Source organism: Mesoplodon densirostris, chromosome 1, assembly GCF_025265405.1.
Source record: "Mesoplodon densirostris isolate mMesDen1 chromosome 1, mMesDen1 primary haplotype, whole genome shotgun sequence".
In the NCBI taxonomy this organism is placed as follows: Eukaryota; Metazoa; Chordata; class Mammalia; order Artiodactyla; family Ziphiidae; genus Mesoplodon; species Mesoplodon densirostris.
The window spans coordinates 209,867,043-209,891,661 of record NC_082661.1 but is presented as its reverse complement, the minus strand read 5'-3'; the positions used below and the strand labels follow the sequence as shown (position 1 = coordinate 209,891,661).

Sequence of the window (24,619 nt, the reverse complement as noted above, 5' to 3'; positions counted from 1 at the left end):
AAGTAAGATATATTAATCACATAGAAAAAAGTCATCTTTTGTTTTGCTTCTTTTTAAGAAAGGTCCCATGAATATACAGCACTCTGTTAAGGAACTCTAGTGAAATGTAATCAGAGGACTGGAGGAGAGGGCACTGGCAAAAATAGACCTATTCTAACATGTTCTAGAGAATAACAAGTTAGTGCCATTGTCAAGGTGCATGTTCTGCACCAAACAACTTTTGTTGTTGATTTTATTTTTTTTTTGGATTTTAGCTAATTATAATTTTTAAATCACTGCTAGCAAGTGGTCCAGAAACTCCAACAGCCACCAACACTGGGACCCAGCAATTTTCAAACATTCACTTTGTGTTTCGAAATTTAGAAAATATTAATACAACAGCATCGTAGTAAAAATATCATGCTAAAATCTGGGGTTGCTCACCTGATTTATTTCTGTGTGAATGGGGCTAAGCTTCTGCCTCTGATTAACCTTGCTTACTAATTCCTTCTTCCTCCATGCCCACAAGGAATATGCATTTTTGAGGACACCGTTCCAATGCCCTGATGCCCTCTTTACCTGCTTTGAAAAAAAAAAAAAGCCCAAATCTCTCTGTTCTTTTTCAATTCTGTTAGTATGTTGTACATATTTTCCAGCACCGAAACTGAAGTAACATCTACAACCGTGAAAAGCTAAACCTAGTCAGTACTAATAGAGTCATTTTTTGGTATGGCTATTAGGTCAAATTACAATGAGAAAAAAAATCATCATTACAATTCAGTCAAGTATAAATAAGATAGCTAGATAAAACCTTGTAAACTGTCACCATTTAGAGATCTAATTCAAAAGTTTCAAACTTGAACTAACACTATCAAAATTCCGCCAGTTTGAAAACCAGTAAAAATTATTGCTGGAATCCAATACTTAAAAGTTGGTAGTTTGTGCTGTGATGCAAGAGTGGGGAAATACTTTGTGCTATGGAACAAATACCCTGTAAAATCTGTAGCCGAAGACTAATTTTGATTTATCACTTTGCATCTGTTGCTAAGAAACAAGATACTGTGAACGTCAGGTGATGGAGTCAATATGTTGAATGTTCTAAGCCAGTTAATCCAGTTGCACTGGCATATGTATGGTTGGTTTTATGTTCAAAAGCAACAAAACATGAAAAGGAAACAGGAAACTTGCAGGTGGATCTATAACTGCGAGTCCCACTCTGGTCAGGCACACCTCCCTCATCAATACCTCCGTAACCACAAAAACTCAAAATGGCTCTAAAAACCTGCAGTGCCAATTAGGCTGTGCATAGCAATTGCTACCCGTCCAGTCTGTCTGGGATGGATGTAAAAGGGCTGTAGCTCAAAGACCACACAAAGTGAGTGTGTCTTCAATGTGTTCTGAATAGTGAAGTAATCCTAAGGTCACTTCTGAATACTATTTTTCTTTTTTTGTCTGTATGAACGATCCATTGGTCACTCAGACCCTTGTGTAAAAATAAAAGAATCCTCAAGGCATGAAAACATCAGTAATCTGTAATCTGCTGGACTCTTCCCCTGTCTGGGAAAATATTCGCCACAATTGGACCCAAGCAAATTCTTCTTGGTCACTCAAGGCTAAGAAAAAAATTCTGCTTGTAAGAACTGTAATTTTTCTTCTTCTCTCTCTTTCTCTTTGTGCCAGCAAACTACCACTCTGGTGGCAAATATAAAAGTGCAGAATATATGGACCACAAGGCCGAGCATACACCGCTAACAGCGGTACATCTGCCTGCCCGTGCTGTTTGGGAGTCTCTGGAAGAGGCTTTTTAATATTATTCTACAATGTAAATGTAGGTATAGCCTATTATATAAACCATCTTAGAACATAAACCTCCATGTACAAAAAAGACTAAGAATATCTAATAATAACTAGTGCAGTGTGTCAGTTTTTGTTTTTTTGCTTTTGGTTTTTGTTTTGAAAGAATAACTAGGTAATATATGAAACTAGTTTCACACTCTCTGGTTGGCAAAAGAGATGCTGGATGAGCTACAGTAAAGGCAGCCTTTTACCAAGTTACCACCTATTACCATCAAAAGCCTTCCATAGAAAGCAAAGCTCTAGGATCATCCCATTTCTGCTCATTATCAGACAGACAACATCACCCTCAAAGACTCTGGGTTCTGAAAGAACAAACTGGCCCAGGGTGCCAACTTCTGCTTCAAGTGAATCTGGGCCGTGTAGGGCAACAAGCACTTGTTTGCTGTCTCTATCTGCCACCACATGGACTCACTAGCATCTCTCAATAAAGACAAGGCTAGGGTAGTAGGTAAAGCACAATGTTTTACAATTAAAGGGCGCTTCACTGGTCAGCGCAAGAAATAAGTACAGGAGTCGGGGGCATTTCTTTTGGCTGTCCATCATGGGGGAGCGGAGTTGATCTCTGACTTCTATGCATGTTCCATGGCAGCCACTTCGGCCGGCACAGCGAGGCTGAAGAACGCAGACACGGCGGGCATCTCCGGGGTGCTGCTCCGCGTCTCCGTGGCCTCTCGGTTGTGTGAGCATGCGTCATTGCAGCCTGTCTCGGTCACCTTAACAAGACTCCTCTGCAGGTGTTCCTTTGGTTTGTCATCCAAAGTACCTCCTGCTGGTGATACCCGGCCATCTGCTGTCCTGACAAGGTGTGTGATCTTGGTTTTCCTTGCTTTTCTCTTTTGACTGCCCACCAAGGGTTCTTGCGCCCTTGTTGGCTCTGGAGTGTTGGGAATGGATGGGGCATTTGTAACCTTATAAGCAGGCTCTGTGGTGTTTCTGTCTTCTGAAAATATGGCTTCTGTAGGGTGAATGGCAGCCAAGAAGAGTTGCTTGTTTGACCATTTATTCCCACTTCCTTTTTCTGGAACATTAGGCTTCTCCTTTTTGTGCTTGTATTTGCTGACAATTTTGTGGAATAAGTTCTTTTTCTGAGACTGGAAAGGACCTTTGCTGGTTTTGGTCGGTTCTGAGGACATATGTCCGGTCTTCTTCTTTTTTCTTGGGACAGGTACACATTTCTGGTCAAATGTAACAGGACTATACTGAGGGAGGCTGTTGAATTTCTTTTCAAATTCTTCATCCAACTTTGCTGAGCCAAGGAGAGAGTCTTCCTTTGGCTTTGTCTTCTTGAACTTCTTGCTTCCACTGGTCCCACTCTGGTGAAATGTCCAGCTTTCTTCATGCCAACACTCTTCATGATCAGAGGACTTTCCTTTTCCTGACCTTCGTTTCCCTCTGCCAACATTAGCTCGCAGAGAGGTGAGCATACCCTCAGACACCAGGGTTTTATAAAGAGCACCTTTGCAAGACCTCTCAGATTTCCGGGAGCCACAAGTCTCTATTTTTCTGTGACACTCACTGTCCTCAGGCTTGGCCTGTCCCGATAGACTGGGTGGTAATGCATCCTCCGTAGGGGTCAAAGGTTCTGCTTTTATACCCTCTGGGACCTCACCAGAAATGTTCTTGCTGGCAGAAATACTGATAAAATCTTGAGGTCTTGACTCTTGGGTGGTGTCTGAGGATCTCTCCTTTGACATTTTCTTCTCTCTTGATTTCACTTTCTTCTTTGGTGGCTTGGCATCCAAAATGCTTCCCTTGCCACTCGAGGATGTATGCACCTGCTTGCGAGGGGTATCTCCAAGCTTCTCGATGCCCCAGTCTCCCTTTGCAACAGCTTCAATGGTGTACATGACACTCTCGATATCAGATTCCGAGGACTGCCTCTTTTTGCAAGTCTTCTTGGGTGTGGATTTATCATTTCCCTGTCGATCCATTCTGGTTTTCTTCTTTTCCTTTTTTAGCTTTTCTGGTTTGCTTAACGCTGTGGGAATCTCGATGATCCTAATGCCATGAGGATGGCACATGTGATCCTTCCTACTGGGAACATCGCTTATTATTATCTTGCTACTGCCAGAGTAAGAAAAATCAGGGAAGTGACTACATTTTTGATCTTCCTCTAATTCTTCCTTTTTAATTGCTTTAGGAGCTTCCATTTTTATACCCATTATATCATCCATTCGCAGCTCCTCAAAATTTCTTAATTCCTTAGAATCTCTTACATTTTCCTTAGCTGATTTTTCAAATTCTGCTTCTTTCTGGAACCTGGCTTCATCTATTTTCTCCATTTTCATTTCTCTTTCTTCCTTGCCCTTCTCCAGTTCTTGAATTCTTCCGCCATCTGATTCTTTGGCTTTTATTAGCTTTGATTCTTCCATTTTCACCCCCTCTGATGCCAGGCACATCTCTGCCAGTTGAAAGAGTGCAGACTCTCCACAGCGTTTTACAGGTTCAGCACCGCCCAACTGTGAAGTCTTCGAACAGATCTCTGCAAACTGAAACAAGGCTGATGCTTGACATTGTTTTGACGGAACATCAGGGTGGGAGGTACCTGAAGATATCTCGGCAAACTGAAATAATGGTGACTCCTGACGCAATTCAGAGGATTCTGAAACATCAGGCCTGCAAGTGCCAGAGGATATCTCTGGTGTACCAAGAACATGTTCTCCAGCTAAAAGCAGCATGCTCAGGCCTCCCATTTGAGTAGGATCAGCCAGCCCAAAGTTAAGCTGAGGCATTTCTTCAGGCTTTGTTTTCTTGGGGCTTGGCAAGGCTCTTGAAGAGTCAGATGGGAAGGCCCACAGTTTCTCCCGTGGATTGACAGTGGATGTTGGGGATTTCACAGGCTTGTTTGTGGTAGCACACCATTTGTAGCCAGGATTTGCTTTCATAAATGCATGTTTATACTCCTTGGCCATGTCTGTGTATTTCTGCTTTTCCTTTGGATCGAGAACAGCCCACCAATCAGCTAGTATCTTGGTAGCACCTCGGTTATCAAGCCTGTTCCTGTGTTCCTGACGTACAAGAGAGCGATGACGTTTGCAAAATAAGAGAAATGCATTCATTGGTCTCCGGGCTCGCTGTTCTGGTGATTCATCATCTTCAGTTTCACCATCTTGCTCTAGACCCGCGGCCCCAAGAAGTTGAACCTTATCAATATCCTCCTCTTGGTCTTCCTCTTCTTCCTCTTCTGAAAAGTCAAGAAGTTTCTTTGCTAGCAATGGATGCCACTGAAGGCACTTTCGTTTTGGTCGTTTTCCAGCTCCTTCTCCTTCTGCGGAATAATCTTTATTTCTATGACTGCCTTTCATTACTCTGACCGGTCAAGTCAAGACTTTCCATCGTGAGTTCAATGGAACATCGGAACTTCCAGCTTCTGTGATGCAGCAGAATTCCAGGAAGGCAAACGGAAAGTACACAGGGAGGAAGATGAACTGCGGCAAAGCCTGTGTCCTATGATACTGACCGCGCGGGTTCGCCGGGCGCGAGGGCGTGTGTGTGGCTCGCCCTCAGCGGCCAGTCAGGGCTTCTCTATGGGAAAGTGGAGAGAGAGGAGCTCGCGGAGCCGCTCGGCCTCCCTTCACTGTACACTCCAAGATTCTGCTGTTTAAAGAGTGACTCTCATAACCACTAAGGACCTACTCTAGAGCACAGGGAACTATACTCAATATTTTGTAATAACCTATAATGGAAAAGAATCTGAAGAAGAATATATATATATGAATCACTGTGCTGTACACCTAAAACTAACACAACATTGTAAATCAACTATACTTCAACTTAAAATGATGAATTAATTAATCTAATTAAATACAATTTCTTCCCTAAAAAAATAAGAATGACTCTCAACTCTTCTAAACATATAAAATATTTTCTTAAACCTTAATCCACCCACTCCTGACACGTTAGGACCTGAGGCAAGACTGCGCTGTGCTGGAGGCTGAGGCCCTGCCCTCCAGCTCTGGGTCTGCCCCGTGTCCTGTAGGGCCTTGCTTACGGGACGGAACCTGGACGCCCAGCCACGTAGCCAAGCTCCCACCTCCCCTGCTGCACACAGATGAGCTTGGCCCCCTGGGGCCTGCAAGCGTCACATCTGTGGCTGGGCTCGTCTTCTAGACCATGGTCGTCACCTGGAAGCTTCTTAGAAATGCAGAATCTCAGGTCCCACCCAGACCTACTGAACAGTAGTCTACTTTTTCATAAAATCTCTACGTGACTTATGTGCAAGTTAGAGCTTGAGAGCCTTTGCTCTCACGTGGGAGGCTGAGGTCAGAGGCACCCATCTCTTAAGTTTAAGAGACTCCCTGTTAAAATGCTTTGTTCGTCTTTTGACCTCTGAAGGACTTGAGAAGATTCTGGCCAATGATCAGTTCTGTTCAATTCCTTGTTGGACTTAAGGTACATTCCAAACCATAGCTGATTTTTCCTCTTATACATTTCATTTTTTTCGGTCAGGTAATTTTCCTTAAGCTGTATTCTTAGTTAGAATGCACCCCACCCACCCTACTCTGTCAATATCACCTGCATCAGGGTGGCCACCTCTTCCGTGAAGCCCACCGCAATACCCCCAAGGAAGAGCTTCCGTTCTGACCCCATCCTCCTTAGTTGAAAACTCTGGTAGCGCATTCACTGGGTCGGCTCTGGTTATACAACTGAATCCTCCATGAGACAATCAGCTCCCTGACATAGGAGCTGAGTCCCATTCAGATTTAGATTCTCCATTGCCCATAGCTGAGTCTATCAGATTTTAAATACACATGTGAAATTAAATCTGCCTCTCTTAAGTTTATTTTTGTGGCTCCTGCAATTCTCTGCTTCTGCCAGAAAGGAGATGAAAATAGCCCTGCAATTTTAATGAAGGTGGGTTTTACTCCTGGGTCTTACCACATTTAGGAAAGTGTATACATTTTGTACTTTCATGCAAAATTGTGCTTGGCACCGACCTGGTGGTCACGAAGGGAAGCAAGGGTGTTCTTCGATGAGAATTCTTGGGCAGCTGGGTCTAGTTCTGTTAGTGAACAGTATTCAAATGGAGGAATTGCTTTAGCTTGGAAAGTAGACCTCAGATATAGGAGGAATAGAGCAGAAGAAAAAGGAACTTATGAAAAACGGAATACAGAAGTGTAAAGGAAAGGTCAATGTCTATGACTGGCCCAGTCTTCTGGCTGTCTGTGTCCATGGATCATAACTCAGGAGTCATGGGAGTGCAGAGAGGGGGCAGGAACCTGCAACGGGGAGTCTGTGCTCTAGTTTTGGCTCTTCTGCTAATTAACTGAGCCCCTGAGAAACTCACTAAACATTTGTGGGTCTCTGTTGTCACATCTGAAACATGAATAGTTGGTCAATGCTTCTTAACCAGAGAAGAAAGCTAGAAAAATGGGGGGGGGGGTAGGGGATCTTGTTTAAAGACACGTGGCCAGGTGGGACACCCAGAAATGCTTATTTGCTGGGTTTGTGATGGGCCCCAAGTATGAGGTGCCTTTCTGATATTCAGTTCTGGTTAAGCATCAGTAAATCAGATGCTCTCTTAACATTCCTTCTAGCTCAAATATTCCCCAATTTCATGACTGCCAGCCCCGTAGTGAATGCATGGTTAGGAGTCTACGGGTCTGGCAGACACTGCTGGTTGTACCCCTCTTCCTTTAGGAACAAAACCCAAAGTTTTTGCTCCACACACGCCTCCCAGAATAACTATGACATTTCCCAGCTTTCCTTTCGGGATGTCCGTGGACTAAATTCTGGCCAAAGGGAAGTGGTGAGTGTAGGTTCTGGGAGCGCTCTTAAAAGACAGAGGTGTGCCCTCTTGCTTCTTCTTGCTGACAGGCATGCATAGATGATAGTGGAAGATGGGCCAGCTGGGTCAGTGCCGGACATGGGAGCTGCCATAGGAGATGGGAGGGAACCAAGACAGTGTGGCCTGGGTCCAGGATACCAGGGAGTCGTGTCAGGAGGGAACTTCTACCCCCAGGCTTCCTTTATGTGTGAGAGAAAGACATTATCATCTAGTTAAAGTAACTGCAATTTTGCTCTTACTCTTTCTTTCAGCCAAACCCATTTTAAACTAAAACAATATGGAGCATGGAAAAGACTTTACGGACTCCAGTTACGCTTCCCAATCTTCATGTCAGCAGAAATTAAATGTCTGTTTACTGTGGCTTCTTGTTTTCTACTTCTGTAAGTGTAGTATGTTTATAAGACAGAGAATACTATTGTCTTTTACAGAGAGCACTTCTTTCACAGACAAAAATTCATGGAGAGGTATCACAATTTTAGGAAGCACAGTTTTCTTTTTATGATTTTATCTTATTCTCTACAAACATATATTATTTCCTTACCATATGCCATATATATATATATAAATATATATATATATATATATATTTATATATATATATATATATATATATATAATTTTTGCCCTCAAAAATGGTCAGTCACCATTAATTTTGTGTGAAATTTGGTAGGACCTGAACTACAGTGAAATACCAAGAACTGCCATTTAAATTACATATTATTGCTAATAATTGTTATGACTGGCAATAAGCAAACATGTGGTGTTGAGTTTTTTAAACGCTTCTACATTTTTTTTGAAAGTTTGGGCTTTGACAAGAGCTCATTAGGAAAAAACCTTTAATTCTTTTCCTTCTTATTTATAGTTGAACAAAAGCGCACACCTCCACACACCATATATGTATACGATAATGGAATTTGTTTCTTGTGAACTTGCATTTAGCCTGTGAAAATTACCTTTAATGACTTTGAAAGATATTGTGCTTTTTGCACATTTTAAGTTTCTGATGGGGGACAGGGATGAGGGGCAGGGATGGGAGGATGGTGAAAGAAAAATTATATATATACATATACATATATAGAGAGATATAGATATAGATATAGATATAGATATAAAATTCAGGGCATAAGACCTGCAAAATTCTGGGATTAAAAGTCATGTGAATAATCGTTTCCATTTCCAAACCTCTCTTAATAAATAATGGTAAAATGCCACAGTAGATATTTCAGGCCATTTAATAAAACTCTCTTTCTCTGTCTCTCTGTCTCCCTTCTCTCATACACACACACACACACAGCACACCCCAAAACAAACTCATTCTCACATACAGAATAGAAACTAAACCAAATCAAAGAAAGATGATTGGGTGGGGAAAGGAAATGGGGACTCTTATGAAGAGCTCTCTCTGTTTACCTTCATTCCTCTCATCCGGGTCAGTGTAGATGGAAGCCAGAGTAAAGAGGGAAAAGATAACAAAAGCCAATAAAATGAATGCCATTTCCAGGTTGGTAAATGGAAGCTCCATGAAAGACCACAAACTTCTTCGCCTGCAATAGAAAGCAGACACTGGCTTAGTATACCCTGGTCCAGAGAGAACTTGTTGAGTAATTATTTATTGTAGAATGAGATTTACTAAGACTTTTTAAGATACTTCTGTGCACCTGGAACAACACACCTGGCACTAGCAGAAATGGAGGGTGCTCTCGTTTTTTGAAATTTGGCATCAGTCTTGGTGTAATTGAACTTAGACTTTGCTGTGTAGACTGGAGGAGAACATGGGAGTCTGAAGGGCAGAGTCAATTTATGTTTTATGAGCTTTTTGGACAAAGCCCTGGGAGTAAAGTTAGAGTATATTTCATATCATGAAGGAAAAAATAATGTTGGTTTCTATCTCACTGACCACACCCAGGTTCAGAGTAATGTTCTTGTGCCTGAAGTTATCCAGCGTTTGCCAACCAGGTGATAAATCTACAATGGAAGCAATTTTTAGTGAAGAAACCATAGTCTTCAGAGTAGCTGGATCAAACTCAACCCAAATAAAGATAAATGTGTTAACAATTCAACCATGAGAACTTCCAATCTCAGACTCGAAAAAGGAGAGCTCGTGTGTCTAGAAAGGAAAGCATAGTTCCATTGGGGGGAAAGGATAACATCTAGCTGGAAATAACCTCTGTCTTTCTGTCTTTCAATGTTTACTACATAAATGGAAAATATTTAAAACACTGCAGACATATGTGGGAATGTGATAATTTTAAGAAGACCCAAAGAAAGAGATTTCACATCTTTCCACTGCAACGCATTCCAAAGTCTTTATTTACTGTCTATTTTAGGGAAATAACTTATTGGGGTCTTTCACCTAAGGGTTCAGTCTCCTTTAAATATATTTTTTAAATGACTTCATCATACCCTGTAGTTGAGAGACAAGATTTGAGGTGGGAGTTCGGCTTGCTCTCTTTCCTAGTTGCAGTCTTCCAGTGTTGCTATAGCAGAACAGAGGTGGGTGAGGGGATAATAAGTTCTTTAAAATCTGCTGGTTTTGAACAGATTTCTGATTCTTTTTTTTTCTTTTGGACATACTTCTTACAATTGACAATAGTTTGGGGGATATTGATCAGAAGTCTGTAGCTTTTCGTAGGTTTGTAGGACAGAAAATTAGACATGGAATTTATGTGTCATAGGTATGCACATGTTAAGATATGAAGAATACTACCGGGGCTTCCCTGGTGGCACAGTGGTTGAGAATCCGCCTGCCAATGCAGGGGACACGGGTTCGAGCCCTGGTCTGGGAAGATCCCACATGCCGTGGAGCAACTAGGCCCGTGGGCCACAACTACTGAGCCTGCGCGTCTGGAGCTTGTGTTCCACAACAAGAGAGGCCGCGACAGTGAGAGGCCCGCGCACCGTGATGAAGAGAGGCCCCCGCTCGCCGCAACTAGAGGAAGCCACGCACAGAAACGAAGACCCAACACAGCCCAAAATAAATAAATTAAATTAAAAAAAAAATAAAAGAATACTACCAAGGGGGTTAAGATGTATCTTGGAAATTTTTCACATCAGTGCACATTGGTCGAGCTTATTCTGGTTACTGGAAGCTGAGCATTCTAGAGTATGGCTCTACTGTTATTTAACCACTCATATTGATGGGAATTTGGGTTCCTTCTAATTTTTTGTCATTGCCAACAACGCAGCAGAAAATATTTTTTTGTAAATATAAATTTTCACACAGGTACACATATCTCTAGGAAAGATTTATAGAAGTAGAACTGCTGGATGTATAAACTTTTGAAATGTTCCTTCACAAATTTCCCTGAAATTTACAACCTTATCAGTACTATATGTAAAGAACTGGTTCCCAAATCCTTCCTCAACACTCCCTCTTTCGGTTTTCCCCCCCAATTTGAAGTTAAAAATACGATCTCATGTTTAAATTGGCTTTTCCCTGATTTCTAGTGAGGTTGAACATTTTTTATGTGTTGATTTATTATTTATACAGTTTGCTCTGTGAATAACTTGTCTTTATCTTTTGCCCAGTTTTAAACTGGGCATTTGTAATTTTCTCACTGATTTGTAGACACTCATTATAAACTTTGGATAAAAAATTCCTTTCAGGGCTTCCCTGGTGGCGCAGTGGTTGAGAGTCCGCCTGCCGATGCAGGGGACGCGGGTTCGTCCCTAGGTGAAGTAGGTGAAGCTTCCTTGCCCAGTCAAGATTTCTGTTGGGCTACATGTTTTTCTACAGTGACTGATTTCTGTTCTTATTTGGACTCATATTTGCAAAGAAGCACTATATGTTATGTTTCAACTTTAAATTTTAAAATACATCATATGGTCCAGAACAAAAGCAATGTTCTTAAGTACCTCTGAATGTTCAAATGTAGATGATCTATGTAAATTCAGTTAGGGATCAAAATAGCCAGACTTCTTCCAGTGAATACTGAACTGACAGTCTTTGAAAATCTTTCTCTGGAGACTTCTTACAGTAACAGGGAAAAATGTGGGTTCTTGGTCAGTTTCTCAATAAATACAATTTCCTGAAATATCTCAGGGCTTTGTCATACCTTATACCCTTTTCAACAAAGAAAGTTGTCTTAACTATTCCCTTATAAAAAGGCATAGAGTAAGAGAATTGAGAATGTTAATTACAAATGAGATAGTGGATTTACAAACTATTAAGAGCTGCAGAACTCTTGCAATACTAAAATATTCTGAGTTTTTTTTTATTTTTTATTTTTTTGCGGTACGCGGGCCTCTCACTGCTGTGGCCTCTCCCGTTGTGGAGCACGGGCTCCGGACGCGTAGGCTCAGCAGCCATGGCTCACGGGCCCAGCCACTCCGCGGCATGTAGGATCTTCCCGGACCGGGGCACGAACCCGCGTCCCCTGCATCGGCAGGTGGACTCTCAAACACTGCGCCACCAGGGAAGCCCAATATTCTGATTTTCTATTAAATATTTTTTATTCAGTTTTAAGATCACAGTTAAAGTACTTTAGCATGTTATACACATGACTTACATGTGCAATTTTTAGAAATTAAATTAAGTATAAGATTTTGAGGAAAGAAATTATATAAACGTGTATATTGACTTTTACTACACAAACATCTAAGAAACCAATAATTCTGTTGTACCATTAAGTGGAAATCATTTATTACATGGCACGTTTACACCAACTCTAAAGACAACCAAGCCAATTTCTGAAAGCAAGAAAAATGAGCAATTCGGTCATGCTGAAAACTGTCAACAGACTTAAGACCTGGTGGCCAAATGAAGCTGTGGTTAATTTATAATAGGTAAGTAAGCAATTCAAACCTATGGGAAAAGTTCATAATCTGGTAATGTGGACACTCAGGTGGTTTTTATTCCTTTTCGACAGATTCCTGAGAGCAAGCCATGAATGCTAAGGAAATGAGAAACATGTTGCCGAGCATGTGCTGAGCTCCAGATCACAAACCTCCCCCACCCCAGTTCTGCCGCTACGAGCTGACGCACTAAAGGGAGGTGTCAGTGGACGTGAGCACTCCCCTGAGGCCGCCAGGGGATGTGATGGTTAGTCCACGAAACGCGTGCCTCTGTGATTTAGGTTAGAGCTTGTGAGGTAAGACGTGTGGTGCGGTGCAGTGGGAGGGTGTGGAGGCATGGAATTAGGTCCTTGCTCCTCGGTAACCAGTTCTGGCCCAAGTTATTAGAAAATCTCTGGAAAGAGTAGTAATGTTCACAGTAACTAATTCTGTGCATAAAGATCAACTTAAGGAATTGACAGACCATTAGCCAGACTCATCAAGAAAAAAAGGGAGAAGACTCAAATCAATAGAATTAGAAATGAAAAAGGAGAAGTAACAACTCACGCTGCAGAAATACAAAAGATCATGAGAGATTACTACAAGCAACTCTATGCCAATAAAATGGACAACCTGGAAGAAATGGACAAATTCTTAGAAATGCACAACCTGCCAAGACTGAATCAGGAAGAAATAGAAAATATGAATAGACCAATCACAAGCCCTGAAATTGAAACTGTGATTAAAAATCTTCCAACAAACAAAAGCCCAGGACCAGATGGCTTCACAGGCGAATTCGATCAAACATTTAGAGAAGAGCTAACACCCATCCTTCTCAAACTCTTCCAAACAATTTCAGAGGAAGGAACACTCCCAAACTCATTCTACGAGGTCACCATCACCTTGATACCAAAACCAGGCAAGGATGTCCCAAAGAAAGAAAACTACAGGCCTATATCACTGATGAACATAGATGCAAAAAGCCTCAACATAAGACTAGCTAACAGAATCCAACAGCACATTAAAAGGATCATACACCATGATCAAGTGGGGTTTATTCCAGGAATGCAAGGATTACTCAATATACGCAAATCAATCAATGTGATACACCATATTAACAAATTGAAGGAGAAAAACCATAGGATCCTCTCAATAGATGCAGAGAAAGCTTTTGACAAAATTCAACACCCATTTATGATAAAAACACTGCAGAAAGTAGGCATAGAGGGAACTTTCCTCAACCTAATCAAGGCCATATATGACAAACCCACAGCCAACATTGTCCTCAATGGTGGAAAACTGAAACCATTTCCACAAAGATCAAGAACAAGACAAGGTTGCCCACTCTCACCACTCTTATTCAACCTAGTTTTGGAAGTTTTAGCCACAGCAATCAGAGAAGAAAAGGAAATAAAAGGAATCCAAATCGGAAAAGAAGAAGTAAAGCTGTCACTGTTTGCAGATGACATGATACTATACATAGAGAATCCTAAAGATGCTACCAGAAAACTACTAGAGCTAATCAATGAATTTGGTAAAGTAGCAGGATACAAAATTAATGCACAGGAATCTCTGGCATTCCTGTACACTAATGATGAAACATCTGAAAATGAAATCAAGAAAACACTCCCATTTACCATTGCAACAAAAAGAATAAAATATCTAGGAATAAACCTACCTAAGGAGACAAAAGACCTGTATGCAGAAAATTATAAGACACTGATGAAAGAGATTAAAGATGATACAAATAGATGGAGAGATATACCATGCTTCTGGATTGGAAGAATCAATATTGTGAAAATGACTCTACTACCCAAAGCAATCTACAGATTCAATGCAATCCCTATCAAACTACCAGTGGCATTTTTCACAGAACTAGAACAAAAAATTTCAAAATTTGTTTGGAAAAAAAAAAGACCCCGAATAGCCAAAGCAATCTTGAGAACGAAAAACGGAGCCGGAGGAATCAGGCTCCCTGACTTCAGACTATACTACAAAGCTACAGTAATCAAGACAGTGTGGTACTGGCACAGAAACAGAAAGATAGATCAATGGAATGGGATAGAAAGCCCAGAGATCAACCCATGCACATATGGTCAACTTATCTTTGATAAAGGAGGCAGGAATGTACAGTGGAGAAAGGACAGCCTCTTCAATAAGTGGTGCTGGGAAAACTGGACAGGGACATGTAAAAGTATGAGATTAGATCATTCCCTAACACCATACACAAAAATAAGCTCAAAATGGATTAAAGACCTAAATGTAAGGCCAGAAACTATCAAACTCTTAGAGGAAAACATAGGCAGAACACTCTATGACATAAATCACAGCAAGATCCTTTTGGACCCACCTCCTAGAGAAATGGAAATAAAAACAAAGATAAACAAATGGGACCTCATGAAACTTCAAAGCTTTTGCACAGCAAAGGAAACCATAAACAAGACCAAAACACAACCCTCAGCATGGGAGAAAATATTTGCAAATGAAGCAACTGACAAAGGATTAATCTCCAAAATTTATAAGCAGCTCATGCAGCTCAATAGCAAAAAAACAAACAACCCAATCCAAAAATGGGCAGAATAGGCATTTCTCCAAAGAAGATATACAGACTGCCAACAAACACATGAAAGGATGCTCAACATCATTAATCATTAGAGAAATGCAAATCAAAACTACAATGAGATATCATCTCACACCAGTCAGAATCGCCATCATCAAGAAATCTAGAAACAATAAATGCTGGAGAGGGTGTGGAGAAAGGGAACCCTGTTGCACCGCTGGTGGGAATGTGAATTGGTACAGCCACTATGGAGAACAGTATGGAGGTTCCTTAAAAAACTAAAAATAGAACTACCATATGACCCAGCAATCCCACTACGAGGCATATACCCTGAGAAAACCATAATTCAAAAAGAGACCATGTACCAAAATGTTCATTGCAGCTCTATTCACAATAGCCCGGAGATAGAAACAACCTAAGTGTCCATCATCCGATGAATGGATAAAGAAGATGTGGCACATATATACAATGGAATATTACTCAGCCATAAAAAGAAACGAAACTGAGCTATTTGTAATGAGGTGGATAGACCTAGAGTCTGTCATACAGAGTGAAGTAAGTCAGAAAGAGACAGACAAATACCGTATGCTAACACATATATATGGAATTTTTTTTTAAAATGTCATGAAGAACCTAGGGGTAAAACGGGCATAAAGACACAGACCTAACTTGAGAATGGACTTGAGGATATGGGGAGGGGGAAGGGTAAGCTGTGACAAAGCGAAAGAGAGGCATGGACATATATACACTACCAAACGTAAGGTAGATAGATAGTGGGAAGCAGCCGCAGAGCACAGGGAGATCAGCTCGGTGCTTTGTGACCGCCTGGAGGGGTGGGATGGGGAGGGTGGGAGGGAGGGAGATGCATGAGGGAAGGGATGTGGGAACAGATGTATATGTATGACTGATTCACTTTGTTATTAAGCAGAAACTAATAAATAAATAAATAAATAAATAAATAAATAAATAAATAAAAAAGATCAACTTCAGGGCAGGATCAATTTTGACCACTGACTGCAACAAGGAAACAGTGGCCACCGAACTTCTAAGTACAAGGTTTCCTCTTTTCTGTTATTATTATAAATCATACCACCACAAATAAAATTTGGCCAGGAGAGGAAACTTTTTGTATGTGTGAAGAAAATGTATATTGATATTTTTAAGGAAAGCGTAGCACAAACAGATGGACGTGTATGAGGGGAATCAAATGTACTTGTCTTGTTCACTCTTTTGCTGCTTCTGTTTCTAAAATGTAAGATAATGTCCCCAGTGAAAAGGACAAGGTCATTTAATATGGGGTATAATAAACTTCACTATCACTTCCAAACTATATAAAAGCAAAGCAGTCCATCAGACTCTGAATACATCACCAGACATATCTGGTAAGATGAACTGAACCACTGTTTCTTTTTTTATTGTAAGTATGAGGTTAGTCAATCTAAATAAGATAACTGTAAAATTAAAAATCCCCAAACTCAAAGAAACACAAAATCCAAATCTAATTCTTTGGGAATGCTTGTCTAAATAAAAGCAACCCCTAATTAACAATTAGTACACTCTTTATAAGGTGCAAAACAAGATCCTATGTGGGGAAAGCTAAATTTTAATTCCCACCTAACAGTCACTCTGAATACTTTATAGGTCAAATGTAATAAGAGCATTTGCTTCTACTGCCCATTTTCAGCAATACATTGTTCTCTCTGGAGAAGGTGGTTTGGGAAGTCAAAACACTGCAGTGGAAAACAGTGGCCCTGACGGTAGAAGCAAAAAAAGACAAACCTTTCAAACAGGACTTACTGGAATTAACCGTGAAAGCCGAGGTAGCCCATTAGGACTGGCCTTATCTGAGGGCTCTGTGAAGCAGTGCAATCAAAGGTGAACCTTCTCACAGCATCACGTACACCCCGACTTCCCCTTTACAAATGATGACTCCAGGCCTTGCACGACTTCCTTCCTTTTCCCCCAAGAAGCGGCGATGCTTCCCCTTTGCTGTATGGATGCTGGCCTCCAGCCTCCAGCTGCTGGTCTCCAGACCACTTAGGATTCATACAGTAGTTTAACAGGCAGCATGGTCCCACTGCTTCACATTAATGCCAAATGCCAAACTTGGAACAGAGCTACTTGATATTCCCCATCCCTCCCCCGGAACTGTATAAACAAAACATGTCATTCAGTTTTCAGCTTACTCCTAGTGCTGTATCGATTTATAATCTGCTTGAGATTTTACATAGGTGCAAACATTTCCAGAGGATGAGCCAAGGACTACAGAGTGCAAACAAAATTTTCTATGACTCAGGCAGAGTAGCATCTGACTTGATAAGAGAGTGACAGGGATTACACAAGTTGGATTCTAAATAACCAGACCCGTTCAGATGCTTCATTTTGTTCACAGTGTTCGATCACTTTTTTTCTCGGCAGCAGTTTGAATGGCAGGAACTATAATAACAGTGATAACGTGGGAATGAGTTGAGCATGGCTTTGAGGGGGCACTGGTAGAAAGCTCATCTGACGGAATTAAATAAATAAATTTTCGGGGGGGAAAAGACTGTCAGAATTACAATGGTATGATATATCCTTTTAAAAAAGAGGGCTTTAAAGAATTCACCATTTTCATCTAAAATCTGGGACCTAACCTAGTTTGGGGATAAGAACCTGTGTCTTCAAAGTGGCTGTGGGACCTTTTGCCTTTTCCTGGCCTCATTACAGTTATCCAAACAAATAAACACTTAAGAAGGGCGTCTTACAGTATTTTCTCTCTTTCACTCAGCTTCTTGGAGCTGCAGCTTCAGTAACTATAGTATACTCTACACACTTCAAAATTACATAGGAAAATACCCAGAATAACTAAATAAATAAAAGGCTAAAGAAAACTGGAACAGTACTGTGTCTCCATCTGAGACTAAATCATCCACTTCCAGCAACACAGAGAAGGGCTAGGACAATTTTGTTCCAAAGATTTATATACAGGTTTGAATCTAGAAATTAAGGTAAAAGCATAAATATTGAGAATTTCAACTAGATTCAGAATGGTTTCAGAAAGATATGATACAACAATTTAGAATAAAACAAAGGCAGAAGAGCATCATATTTTGGTTTGCTTGAAATATATATAAGGTGCAACAACTTTTTCTCTTGAGGATGCTTGTGGGACAAATGTTAGTGTAGATGGTGTTTGCTGGCAGATTAAGGTACACACCATAGCAATATGATTTTCTAAAATAAAAAAGAATGAGAGAAGTGAAATGAAAATGATAAATGGGGGAGGGTACTACATGTTGGTCTGCAATATTTGTGCTCACAAATGTTGTTACCTGAAAATACCAACACCCCTCTCCAGTGGATTCAGGGCATGAGAAAAGCACTATTTTTGAAATCAAGACATTACTCAGAGAAATGACAAGGTGAGTGTCTAAAAGACTATAGAACTTTGCAGGATTTCTGCTACTCTCAGTGCCTAACCACTTAAAAATTAAGCATGTCTACAAAAAGGTGGGTTTTTTTTTTTCTAAAGTACCTGAAAACAGTCGTATCCAGTAGGTCGCCCTCCACCCCGACCCCTGCCTAAGGGAAAAGCCACTGAGGTTTAGGAAAAGCAGATCAAGTAAGATATATTAATCACATAGAAAAAAGTCATCTTTTGTTTTGCTTCTTTTTAAGAAAGGTCCCATGAATATACAGCACTCTGTTAAGGAACTCTAGTGAAATGTAATCAGAGGACTGGAGGAGAGGGCACTGGCAAAAATAGACCTATTCTAACATGTTCTAGAGAATAACAAGTTAGTGCCATTGTCAAGGTGCATGTTCTGCACCAAACAACTTTTGTTGTTGATTTTATTTTTTTTTTGGATTTTAGCTAATTATAATTTTTAAATCACTGCTAGCAAGTGGTCCAGAAACTCCAACAGCCACCAACACTGGGACCCAGCAATTTTCAAACATTCACTTTGTGTTTCGAAATTTAGAAAATATTAATACAACAGCATCGTAGTAAAAATATCATGCTAAAATCTGGGGTTGCTCACCTGATTTATTTCTGTGTGAATGGGGCTAAGCTTCTGCCTCTGATTAACCTTGCTTACTAATTCCTTCTTCCTCCATGCCCACAAGGAATATGCATTTTTGAGGACACCGTTCCAATGCCCTGATGCCCTCTTTACCTGCTTTGAAAAAAAAAAAAGCCCAAATCTCTCTGTTCTTTTTCAATTCTGTTAGTATGTTGTACATATTTTCCAGCACCGAAACTGAAGTAACATCTACAACCGTGAAAAGCTAAACCTAGTCAGTACTAATAGAGTCATTTTTTGGTATGGCTATTAGGTCAAATTACAATGAGAAAAAAAATCATCATTACAATTCAGTCAAGTATAAATAAGATAGCTAGATAAAACCTTGTAAACTGTCACCATTTAGAGATCTAATTCAAAAGTTTCAAACTTGAACTAACACTATCAAAATTCCGCCAGTTTGAAAACCAGTAAAAATTATTGCTGGAATCCAATACTTAAAAGTTGGTAGTTTGTGCTGTGATGCAAGAGTGGGGAAATACTTTGTGCTATGGAACAAATACCCTGTAAAATCTGTAGCCGAAGACTAATTTTGATTTATCACTTTGCATCTGTTGCTAAGAAACAAGATACTGTGAACGTCAGGTGATGGAGTCAATATGTTGAATGTTCTAAGCCAGTTAATCCAGTTGCACTGGCATATGTATGGTTGGTTTTATGTTCAAAAGCAACAAAACATGAAAAGGAAACAGGAAACTTGCAGGTGGATCTATAACTGCGAGTCCCACTCTGGTCAGGCACACCTCCCTCATCAATACCTCCGTAACCACAAAAACTCAAAATGGCTCTAAAAACCTGCAGTGCCAATTAGGCTGTGCATAGCAATTGCTACCCGTCCAGTCTGTCTGGGATGGATGTAAAAGGGCTGTAGCTCAAAGACCACACAAAGTGAGTGTGTCTTCAATGTGTTCTGAATAGTGAAGTAATCCTAAGGTCACTTCTGAATACTATTTTTCTTTTTTTGTCTGTATGAACGATCCATTGGTCACTCAGACCCTTGTGTAAAAATAAAAGAATCCTCAAGGCATGAAAACATCAGTAATCTGTAATCTGCTGGACTCTTCCCCTGTCTGGGAAAATATTCGCCACAATTGGACCCAAGCAAATTCTTCTTGGTCACTCAAGGCTAAGAAAAAAATTCTGCTTGTAAGAACTGTAATTTTTCTTCTTCTCTCTCTTTCTCTTTGTGCCAGCAAACTACCACTCTGGTGGCAAATATAAAAGTGCAGAATATATGGACCACAAGGCCGAGCATACACCGCTAACAGCGGTACATCTGCCTGCCCGTGCTGTTTGGGAGTCTCTGGAAGAGGCTTTTTAATATTATTCTACAATGTAAATGTAGGTATAGCCTATTATATAAACCATCTTAGAACATAAACCTCCATGTACAAAAAAGACTAAGAATATCTAATAATAACTAGTGCAGTGTGTCAGTTTTTGTTTTTTTGCTTTTGGTTTTTGTTTTGAAAGAATAACTAGGTAATATATGAAACTAGTTTCACACTCTCTGGTTGGCAAAAGAGATGCTGGATGAGCTACAGTAAAGGCAGCCTTTTACCAAGTTACCACCTATTACCATCAAAAGCCTTCCATAGAAAGCAAAGCTCTAGGATCATCCCATTTCTGCTCATTATCAGACAGACAACATCACCCTCAAAGACTCTGGGTTCTGAAAGAACAAACTGGCCCAGGGTGCCAACTTCTGCTTCAAGTGAATCTGGGCCGTGTAGGGCAACAAGCACTTGTTTGCTGTCTCTATCTGCCACCACATGGACTCACTAGCATCTCTCAATAAAGACAAGGCTAGGGTAGTAGGTAAAGCACAATGTTTTACAATTAAAGGGCGCTTCACTGGTCAGCGCAAGAAATAAGTACAGGAGTCGGGGGCATTTCTTTTGGCTGTCCATCATGGGGGAGCGGAGTTGATCTCTGACTTCTATGCATGTTCCATGGCAGCCACTTCGGCCGGCACAGCGAGGCTGAAGAACGCAGACACGGCGGGCATCTCCGGGGTGCTGCTCCGCGTCTCCGTGGCCTCTCGGTTGTGTGAGCATGCGTCATTGCAGCCTGTCTCGGTCACCTTAACAAGACTCCTCTGCAGGTGTTCCTTTGGTTTGTCATCCAAAGTACCTCCTGCTGGTGATACCCGGCCATCTGCTGTCCTGACAAGGTGTGTGATCTTGGTTTTCCTTGCTTTTCTCTTTTGACTGCCCACCAAGGGTTCTTGCGCCCTTGTTGGCTCTGGAGTGTTGGGAATGGATGGGGCATTTGTAACCTTATAAGCAGGCTCTGTGGTGTTTCTGTCTTCTGAAAATATGGCTTCTGTAGGGTGAATGGCAGCCAAGAAGAGTTGCTTGTTTGACCATTTATTCCCACTTCCTTTTTCTGGAACATTAGGCTTCTCCTTTTTGTGCTTGTATTTGCTGACAATTTTGTGGAATAAGTTCTTTTTCTGAGACTGGAAAGGACCTTTGCTGGTTTTGGTCGGTTCTGAGGACATATGTCCGGTCTTCTTCTTTTTTCTTGGGACAGGTACACATTTCTGGTCAAATGTAACAGGACTATACTGAGGGAGGCTGTTGAATTTCTTTTCAAATTCTTCATCCAACTTTGCTGAGCCAAGGAGAGAGTCTTCCTTTGGCTTTGTCTTCTTGAACTTCTTGCTTCCACTGGTCCCACTCTGGTGAAATGTCCAGCTTTCTTCATGCCAACACTCTTCATGATCAGAGGACTTTCCTTTTCCTGACCTTCGTTTCCCTCTGCCAACATTAGCTCGCAGAGAGGTGAGCATACCCTCAGACACCAGGGTTTTATAAAGAGCACCTTTGCAAGACCTCTCAGATTTCCGGGAGCCACAAGTCTCTATTTTTCTGTGACACTCACTGTCCTCAGGCTTGGCCTGTCCCGATAGACTGGGTGGTAATGCATCCTCCGTAGGGGTCAAAGGTTCTGCTTTTATACCCTCTGGGACCTCACCAGAAATGTTCTTGCTGGCAGAAATACTGATAAAATCTTGAGGTCTTGACTCTTGGGTGGTGTCTGAGGATCTCTCCTTTGACATTTTCTTCTCTCTTGATTTCACTTTCTTCTTTGGTGGCTTGGCATCCAAAATGCTTCCCTTGCCACTCGAGGATGTATGCACCTGCTTGCGAGGGGTATCTCCAAGCTTCTCGATGCCCCAGTCTCCCTTTGCAACAGCTTCAATGGTGTACATGACACTCTCGATATCAGATTCCGAGGACTGCCTCTTTTTGCAAGTCTTCTTGGGTGTGGATTTATCATTTCCCTGTCGATCCATTCTGGTTTTCTTCTTTTCCTTTTTTAGCTTTTCTGGTTTGCTTAACGCTGTGGGAATCTCGATGATCCTAATGCCATGAGGATGGCACATGTGATCCTTCCTACTGGGAACATCGCTTATTATTATCTTGCTACTGCCAGAGTAAGAAAAATCAGGGAAGTGACTACATTTTTGATCTTCCTCTAATTCTTCCTTTTTAATTGCTTTAGGAGCTTCCATTTTTATACCCATTATATCATCCATTCGCAGCTCCTCAAAATTTCTTAATTCCTTAGAATCTCTTACATTTTCCTTAGCTGATTTTTCAAATTCTGCTTCTTTCTGGAACCTGGCTTCATCTATTTTCTCCATTTTCATTTCTCTTTCTTCCTTGCCCTTCTCCAGTTCTTGAATTCTTCCGCCATCTGATTCTTTGGCTTTTATTAGCTTTGATTCTTCCATTTTCACCCCCTCTGATGCCAGGCACATCTCTGCCAGTTGAAAGAGTGCAGACTCTCCACAGCGTTTTACAGGTTCAGCACCGCCCAACTGTGAAGTCTTCGAACAGATCTCTGCAAACTGAAACAAGGCTGATGCTTGACATTGTTTTGACGGAACATCAGGGTGGGAGGTACCTGAAGATATCTCGGCAAACTGAAATAATGGTGACTCCTGACGCAATTCAGAGGATTCTGAAACATCAGGCCTGCAAGTGCCAGAGGATATCTCTGGTGTACCAAGAACATGTTCTCCAGCTAAAAGCAGCATGCTCAGGCCTCCCATTTGAGTAGGATCAGCCAGCCCAAAGTTAAGCTGAGGCATTTCTTCAGGCTTTGTTTTCTTGGGGCTTGGCAAGGCTCTTGAAGAGTCAGATGGGAAGGCCCACAGTTTCTCCCGTGGATTGACAGTGGATGTTGGGGATTTCACAGGCTTGTTTGTGGTAGCACACCATTTGTAGCCAGGATTTGCTTTCATAAATGCATGTTTATACTCCTTGGCCATGTCTGTGTATTTCTGCTTTTCCTTTGGATCGAGAACAGCCCACCAATCAGCTAGTATCTTGGTAGCACCTCGGTTATCAAGCCTGTTCCTGTGTTCCTGACGTACAAGAGAGCGATGACGTTTGCAAAATAAGAGAAATGCATTCATTGGTCTCCGGGCTCGCTGTTCTGGTGATTCATCATCTTCAGTTTCACCATCTTGCTCTAGACCCGCGGCCCCAAGAAGTTGAACCTTATCAATATCCTCCTCTTGGTCTTCCTCTTCTTCCTCTTCTGAAAAGTCAAGAAGTTTCTTTGCTAGCAATGGATGCCACTGAAGGCACTTTCGTTTTGGTCGTTTTCCAGCTCCTTCTCCTTCTGCGGAATAATCTTTATTTCTATGACTGCCTTTCATTACTCTGACCGGTCAAGTCAAGACTTTCCATCGTGAGTTCAATGGAACATCGGAACTTCCAGCTTCTGTGATGCAGCAGAATTCCAGGAAGGCAAACGGAAAGTACACAGGGAGGAAGATGAACTGCGGCAAAGCCTGTGTCCTATGATACTGACCGCGCGGGTTCGCCGGGCGCGAGGGCGTGTGTGTGGCTCGCCCTCAGCGGCCAGTCAGGGCTTCTCTATGGGAAAGTGGAGAGAGAGGAGCTCGCGGAGCCGCTCGGCCTCCCTTCACTGTACACTCCAAGATTCTGCTGTTTAAAGAGTGACTCTCATAACCACTAAGGACCTACTCTAGAGCACAGGGAACTATACTCAATATTTTGTAATAACCTATAATGGAAAAGAATCTGAAGAAGAATATATATATATGAATCACTGTGCTGTACACCTAAAACTAACACAACATTGTAAATCAACTATACTTCAACTTAAAATGATGAATTAATTAATCTAATTAAATACAATTTCTTCCCTAAAAAAATAAGAATGACTCTCAACTCTTCTAAACATATAAAATATTTTCTTAAACCTTAATCCACCCACTCCTGACACGTTAGGACCTGAGGCAAGACTGCGCTGTGCTGGAGGCTGAGGCCCTGCCCTCCAGCTCTGGGTCTGCCCCGTGTCCTGTAGGGCCTTGCTTACGGGACGGAACCTGGACGCCCAGCCACGTAGCCAAGCTCCCACCTCCCCTGCTGCACACAGATGAGCTTGGCCCCCTGGGGCCTGCAAGCGTCACATCTGTGGCTGGGCTCGTCTTCTAGACCATGGTCGTCACCTGGAAGCTTCTTAGAAATGCAGAATCTCAGGTCCCACCCAGACCTACTGAACAGTAGTCTACTTTTTCATAAAATCTCTACGTGACTTATGTGCAAGTTAGAG

The 24,619-nt window shown here is 41.4% G+C and overlaps 2 protein-coding genes across 4 annotated transcripts; both read right to left on the bottom strand.

Annotated features, from left to right (window-relative positions):
* Positions 1–2,405: 2,405 nt before the first annotated feature.
* Positions 2,406–5,141, bottom strand: LOC132486796 (HMG box transcription factor BBX-like). Of its 2 annotated transcripts, XM_060094376.1 has the most exons (2): positions 2,939–5,141; positions 2,406–2,848 (listed from the first exon to the last, which is right to left on the bottom strand). In XM_060094376.1, exons 1-2 carry the CDS (start codon positions 5,139–5,141, stop codon positions 2,406–2,408), a joined length of 2,646 nt encoding a protein of 881 aa, XP_059950359.1. The 2 variants fall into 2 exon arrangements, with proteins under 2 accessions (XP_059950359.1, XP_059950355.1); XM_060094372.1 differs by having other exon boundaries at positions 2,406–5,141.
* A 15,819-nt stretch (positions 5,142–20,960) lies between these two features.
* LOC132486779 (HMG box transcription factor BBX-like) lies at positions 20,961–23,696 on the bottom strand. Of its 2 annotated transcripts, XM_060094369.1 has the most exons (2): positions 21,494–23,696; positions 20,961–21,403 (listed from the first exon to the last, which is right to left on the bottom strand). In XM_060094369.1, the coding sequence occupies exons 1-2, from the start codon at positions 23,694–23,696 to the stop codon at positions 20,961–20,963; spliced, it is 2,646 nt and encodes an 881-aa protein (XP_059950352.1). The 2 variants fall into 2 exon arrangements, with proteins under 2 accessions (XP_059950352.1, XP_059950348.1); XM_060094365.1 differs by having other exon boundaries at positions 20,961–23,696.
* Positions 23,697–24,619: the final 923 nt, after the last annotated feature.